Genomic DNA, 7,087 nt, shown 5'->3' with positions numbered 1-7,087 from the left:
TTAGAGAATTTCAGGTGACAAGCGACTAATAATAATAATAATAATACCCGAAAAATAAAAGTCACCGGCAAAAGAGCGAACGGGGACTCGAACTCGTAGCCCTGAAAAGGAATCCTGACGCTTCCTCCACCGGCCCCTCCCTTCCACCGCAAAAGCCACTTTCTGGATTGCCCCGTTGTCATGGGGGACGTCAAAGTAAAGCAGCCAATCTGCGTTACCGCGCTTGCCCCGCCCTCAGTGGGCGGAGCGGCAAGGGAGAGCCGCCGCGACGAAATCAAAAGCCTCGCCTTCCCTCGCCCGGGTTTTTTCCCTTTTCCCCCCGCCCTCTACTCCTCCTCCTTGGGAGGTGCTCCGGCCAGACGTACGCACGCGCAGAGGCCGACATGCGCAGGAGCAGCGGGGTGCGTGCGTGAAGGGCCGGCCCACCGTTTCCCTCCTCTCCCAGCAGCCAGCGCGCGCACACACTCGCATGCGCACCGCCTCCCGGCTGGTCCGCCTCCGCCTGAGGAGGCCCATCGACGCTGTGCTCCGGCGAGAAGGACCCACGCATGCGCAGGAGCAGCCCTTTCATTTCCTCTCGCCCATCAGCCGGGCGATCCAGTACGCGTGCGCGCGCGTGCGCAACGCCTACCGGCTGGCCGGCCTCCGCCTGAGGAGGCGCTCCGACGCCGCTCCGGAGGCGAAGCTGAGGCGACGACGGGCAGGAGGAGCCGCCTCCCCCGGGCAAGCCCTCCGCGGGCGCTGCCATGCTCCTTCCGCCGCAGCTGGGAGGCCGGGCCTGAGGAGCCGCAGCCGAGCCGCCCTCGGTGAGCAGGCCCGCCGCCGCCGCCTCCATGGCCCAGGCCGAGAAGATGGAGCTGGACCTGGAGCTGCCGCCGGCCGGGAGCGAGGGGGGCGGCCTGAGGCGCTCCAACAGCGCCCCGCTCATCCACGGGCTCAGGTGAGGCACGGGCCCTCCGTCGCGCGCGCGACCGGTGGTCGGGGATGGAGGGATGGGCCATGGCTGGGTGAGGGGAGGGAAGGGGACATCCTCCTCTTGGGCCTGGCCCTTGGCCACAGGAGGAATAATAATAATAATAAATAATTTTTATTTGTATCTCGTCCTCCCTGGCGGAGGCCAGGCTCGGGGCGGCTAACATAGTAAAAACAACACAGCATGCATAAAAACAGACATCAGCTAATTAAAATTGATCTTAAAATTAATTCAGACAAGTTATAACCTGGGCAGGTGGCAATTATCAGGTTGGAATTAAGAGAGGTTAACACTTGCTAGGACCAACTGTTTCCACTGTTTAAAATAATGGTTATTATTTTAAAAAGGGCATTGGGGTCAGGAAGGGCAGAAAGGGGGCATCACCCCCGGAGGTAGCACTGCCCCTTGGCCCTCCAGCTGCTTTGGGACTACAATGTCCATCATCCCTAGGGATAATGGGAGTTGTAGTGCCCAAACAGCTGGAGGGCCAAGTTGGGCCATGCCTGATCTAGAGTTCCCATCATCCCTGACCACTGGTCCTGTTCGCTAGGAGTGATGGGAGTTGTAGTCCCAAAACAGCTGGAGGGCCAGGTTGTGCCATGCCTGCTTGAAATGAATGGGCGTACTTGAGACTCGAAGAGACCAAGATCCATCATGCGCAACGAAGCCGAACTTAGGGTCGACGTGGGAATTATGAGACGTATAGGATGCCCAACTACCACGCTTACAGTCCCAGAGCAGAAATGTGAATATTGTTTATAGGCACCTTGCCTGTATATATAGGTGCAATGGAAGGCTTAAAAGCAGTTCTTGCGCCAGGTGAGCTGGGGGTTCCCCTGGAGGAAAAGCAGCGTGGATTTGATTTAAATCACTAGTCAGTAAGGCTTGATTTAAATCCATTTTTTACAGAAAGGTTTAACCTTGCTGGCATCCTCTTCGTATTGACAACCAGAGGAAGATTGCATTTTTGGAAGAATAAATTTTCAGAGTTGTTTTTACAGTGACATCAGAAATGACCGATTTGGTTATATTATTAGAAATACATAGACAGATAATGATGAAATTATTTTTATTTGGACACTGTACTTGATTGGAAGGAGAAAAATAATTTCCTTCATAACCATTTAAACCATGTATTCCACTATAACAATAACATGATAGCATATGGATCCATGTTTGTGAACCGACGTGGTTAAACAATTTTTTTTAGTCAGCGTTTTAGCACACATAATAATAATAGTAAAAAATTTTTATTTATATCCCGCCCTCCCCAGCCAAGGCCTGGCTCAGAGCGGCTTACAAGCAATAATAAAAACAAGATGAATGATTACAACTTAAAAACAAAAATAAAATACGACATTAAAATAATGGAACATTAAAATATTAAAATGTAGCCTCATCGCAGGAGGAGAAGGAAAAGAAAAAAGAAAGGGAGGGAGGGAATCAAACTGGCTCCAAGCCAAAGGCCAGGTGGAACAATTCTGTCTTACAGGCCCTGCGGAAAGAAATCAGATCCTGCAGGGCCCTGGTCTCATGAGGCAGAGCGTTACACCAGCCGGGGCCAGAGTTGAAAAGGCCCTGGCTCTGGTTGAAGCCAATCTAACTTCCTTAGGGCCTGGGACCACTAGGGTGTTGTTATTTATGGACCTTGAGGCTCTCCGTGGGGCATACCAGGAGAGGCGGACCCGTAGGTACGAGGGTCCTAGGCCGTGAAGGGCTTTAAAGGTCAAAAGCAGCACCTTAAATCTCACCCTGTACTGCACCGGGAGCCAGTGCAGCTTGAAAAGCACTGGGTGAATATGCTCCCATGGCAGAGACCCCGTGAGGAGCCTCGCTGCAGCATTCTGTACCCGCTGGAGTTTCTGGGACAGCTTCAAGGGCAGCCCCGCGTAGAGCGAATTACAGTAGTCAAGCCTGGAGATGACCGTCGCATGGATCACTGTGGCCAGGTCGGGGCGGGAAAGGTAAGGGACCAACTGCTTGATGCGGCGAAGGTGGAAAAATGTCGCCTTGGCTGTTGCTGTAACTTGCGCCTCCATGGAAAGGGAGGCGTCAAGGTTTACACCCAAACTCTTAACGGAAGGCAATGGCACTAATTGGGCCCCCGCAAGAGAAGGGAGTTGGTCCCTCATCCCCATGCCATCCCGACCCAGCCAGGGGACCTCTGTCTTCGAAGGATTTAGTTTCAATCGGCTCCCACGAAACCATCCAGCCACAGCTTCCAAGCATCTGGTCAGTGTGTTCGGGGCCGAGTCGGTGTAGCCATCCATCAGCAGATAGAGCTGAGTGTCATCAGCATATTGGTGACAGCCCAGCCCAAAGCTCCGGATAATCTGGGCAAGGGGGCGCATAAAGATGTTAAAAAGTATCGGGGAAAGAATTGCGCCCTGCGGCACTCCACACACCAAGGAGTGGCGCGACGACATTTCCCTCCCTAGTGCCACCCTCTGTCCCCGACCAGAGATAAAAGAGCACAAACAGTTACGGGCTATGCCCTGTATCCCCACGTCTGCGAGGCGGTGGTCCAGAAGATCATGATCGACCATGTCAAAGGCTGCTGACAAATCTAAAAGGATCAGCAGTCCTGACCCGCCTCGATCCAGTTTTCTACGGAGATCATCTGTTAGGGCAACCAGAGCCGTCTCCGTCCCAAAACCAGGACGGAAACCGGACTGAAATGGATCTAATGCTGATGTTTCCTCCAGAAACCTACCAAGCTGTTCAGCAACCGCTCTCTCAATTACCTTACCCAGGTATGGAAGATTTGAAACTGGGCGGTAATTGGATAGGTCTAAGGGATCTAATGAAGTTTTCTTTAAGAGTGTTCCACTGCTTCCTTCAGTTCCCCTGGGAATGTCCCCGTGTCAAGGGACAAATTGATAATTTCAACCAGGGGGGTCCGCGCAACATCTGGACACTCCCTAATCAGCCAAGACGGGCACGGATCAAGGAGGCAGGTGGTGGTCCTACCAACTTGGAGGAATCTATCCACATCAGTAGGGAGTATCCGATCGAAATGGTCCAACACTGGACCTGAAGTCAGTCGAGGGGCCTCCAGTTCAGTCACTGTATCTAAATTGGCAGGGAGGTCACGACGGAGCAAGAGGACTTTCTCCGCAAAAAAGCTCGCGAATGCCTCACAGTTGTGGGTCGAATTTGTGCTTAAATTTGGTTGTCCTCCTAAGGACGTTATTGACCTAATTATTCTAAAAAGTTGTGCCGGGTGAGAGCTAGCGGATGCAATGGAAGCTGCAAAGTAAGATTTCTTAGCAGCTTTCATAGCCATCTCATAGGCTTTCATAAGCGTCCTATAAGATGTTCTTGAGGCTCCGTCACGAGTCCGTCGCCATACTCGCTCTAGCCGTCTGAGATCCCGCTTCATTTTCTGGAGCTCCTCAGTAAACCAAGGTGCCCGGTTTCGACGGGATCGCAGAGGGCGCTTAGGCGCGATCTCATCAATGGCTGCCAAGAGCCGGTTATTCCAGTCCTCAACAAGGTCATCTAATGAGTCGCCAGGAGGAGCAGGGTTCCGCAAGGCTTGTCGGAATCTATCAGGATCCATCAGTTTTCGCGGACGAGCCCAAATAGGTTCGCCACCCGAGCTGGGGAGGAGAGGGAAGTCAATCTTGGCTTTCAGAGCGTAGTGATTAGACCATAGCACTTCCACAGCGGGGAGCATGATCACATCTATGCCAGCCCCAAAGATCAGATCCAACGTGTGGCCTGCTTGATGAGTGGGGCCCAAAACAAACTGGGAGAGCCCTAGTGTTGCCATGGAAGTCACTAGGTCCAGAGCCTGTGAGGAGGGAGCGGCATCGGCATGGACGTTGAAGTCTCCCAAAACCAGTAGGTTTGGGAACTCCAAGGCCCAGCCCGCCACCACCTCCAGCAGGTCTGACAGGGTGGCTGCAGGTGTGCTGGGTGGTCGGTACACCAGCCAGACAGCCAAGCTCTCCTTGGTGCCCCACACGAGACCAACACATTCAATGCCGGAGATCGCCGGTGATGGCAGAGCTCTGAAAGAGCAATCCTCCCGGAATAACAATGCTACTCCTCCCCCCCGACCCACAGTCCGCGATTGATGGAGGACAGAGAAACCTGGGAGTGTTATCTCATGTAGGGAGACTACTTCGCCTTCCCGTACCCAGGTCTCCGTCACGCAAGCCAGGTCAATCCCCTGCGAGACAAAAAAGTCACGCATGGTGGCGGTTTTGTTGCCTATGGACCTGGCATTGCACAGCACCAATGACGGAGGTGTGTAATCCTTGCTCTCCCTACCCTCATCCCTTGGGATGGGGCGTAGATTGGAAGGGGTTCGAGGATCACTGCATCTCGAAACCCTTCGCCGATAGAGATATCTAGCCCCACCGCCATTCCTCCCTAGCCCTTCAATTGTGGAAATCCCAGATCCCATACTAGCCTCCCCAATAGATGGGTAACATCCCCTCAATAACAAGTCATCCTTGGGCCAGGACTCCTGGGTCAAAATGGTATGGAAAAGAGGTGGAGGTCTGATAGGCTAAGTATCCCTAGAAGATAAAACCCAACCAACCGCACCCCAAGTGGGGGGACAGTCCCATGGTGTTTCATTAACTGTCAATCCCCCTCTCCCTCCTGGGTTAATTGGAGGATTGTTGGTTCTATCCGTGGCTGTGGAAGTATTAATGAGGTATGTGTTATAAAATGTGGATCACTGGCCAACAAAGAGCCAGATTCGAATTTGAAAGATCTGTCCATCCTGTCTCGCCAGGAGTACAGTAGAGAAGGCTGATCATTCTGATAAGTTTTTGGAACATTAGGCAAAGGTCCAGATGTAGATTTGGTGCTGGATATCTCCAGATTGTCAGCAACATAGAGTTCTTTAGGTGTTGTTGCCATAGAAATGTCGGAGGCGCCAAATTCCTCATCTAATTTGGTGTCTTGAAAAGGGAACAGGGAGTTGCACTGATGTCTTTCTATGGGATAAAGAGCTGTTGGACGTCTTTAAATATTGTGCTCTAGGCTCTACTATCTTTATATTTTGGGTAGAAATCTCAGTCTTTATACTCATTAGCCTCTTCTTCAGGTCTTGTAATTCTAGGCTTACAAAGTTCTTTTCTTCCTTCGGGCAATTAGTATTTCTAGTGTTGAGCTTGGTTTCCTTTATCCTCATTAGCTTTGACTCTATGCAAGGGACCAATTGCCTCCTAGTTTCGTCCTTAAATACCCTCACTGGGCAGAGAGAATGGAACCACCATAGGGTATCCTTTATCTCCATGAGTCGAGATGGGAGGGTTGATGACCTAAAGGTCATAAATAGGCGCATGGTGTTTCTCAAGGTAGGCAGGAAGTGGAAATTTTCTAGATCTACATTTTGGTAATGGTAATTCAGGAGCTGAGACAAGGACATAGTAATTTGTCTGTGGTTCAGCCACCTGTGAGTGTATCGGTGAATCTCAAGCATTATCTGGTTCGTTTGCAAGACTTGACAGGACCTCACTTCATCCATAGTTTGAGTTGGTGAGTTATTAACAGAGTCATTTCTTATAATCCTTTTAAGCCCTTGGGCATTTAAAGGGGAGGAACTAGTATCCAATTGTTTCTCAATGTTAACTATTCTAGTGATTATTTCATCCAGTCTTTGGAGAACCAGAACCATAGTTTCTGCAGACAACATGCAAATCTCTTGGTAGGGGTGCGTATCCCGAATTGGTTGAAAGCAGGCTCCTCTGATATCTTGTTCTTGAGGCATGGGTGGGTCAGCGTTAGGAGAGGGAGGAATCCCTCCTGCTCCTGCTCTTGCCCTCTTGGACGGATTAGCTTTTTCTGGGAGGAGGGGGGTCGGGTCATTGACATCCTCCTTAAGGGGCGGGTGAGGTTCCCCCAACGTTGTTACTCACTGTTTGTTCTATTTGCTCCATTTTCTCGGTTTCCTCAACCCGCTCTATTTCTGAGCCAGGGCAGATGATGTTGGCTCTCTGCCGATTCTTTGTTTTAGAGGAATTGTGAGTCTCAATAATGGTATTCTGGCTCTTTGCACCTCGTTTTCTCCTGGCAGGCATTCTCAAGAAGGAATGAGAAACTTTAAACAAATCCTTATTTCCTGATGAATAGCCTTTGGAATAGAATGTCACA

At 51.1% G+C, this 7,087-nt stretch overlaps 1 protein-coding gene across 9 annotated transcripts in view; it reads left to right on the top strand.

Annotated features, from left to right (window-relative positions):
• The first annotated feature begins 384 nt into the window (after window positions 1-384).
• The window catches only part of LOC310754048 (P2R1A-PPP2R2A-interacting phosphatase regulator 1-like), a 36,849-nt gene continuing 30,146 nt past the window's right edge, over window positions 385-7,087 (top strand). For 8 of the 9 annotated variants that reach the window (XR_014543563.1, XR_014543564.1, XR_014543565.1 and 5 more), the window contains exon 1: window positions 393-940. Coding sequence is in view for 5 of the 9 variants with exons in the window: in XM_083595497.1 (XP_083451623.1) it covers window positions 834-940 (107 nt within the window). In the remaining 4 variants the exon portion in view is untranslated. Of the gene's footprint in view, window positions 941-7,087 lie in introns of all 9 variants that reach the window. The other variant, XM_083595493.1, reaches the window with a different exon arrangement.

Source organism: Podarcis filfolensis (genome assembly GCF_964270895.1).
Source record: "Podarcis filfolensis genome assembly, chromosome: Z".
Taxonomy (NCBI): Eukaryota; Metazoa; Chordata; class Lepidosauria; order Squamata; family Lacertidae; genus Podarcis; species Podarcis filfolensis.
This window is presented reverse-complemented; position numbering and strand designations above follow the sequence as displayed.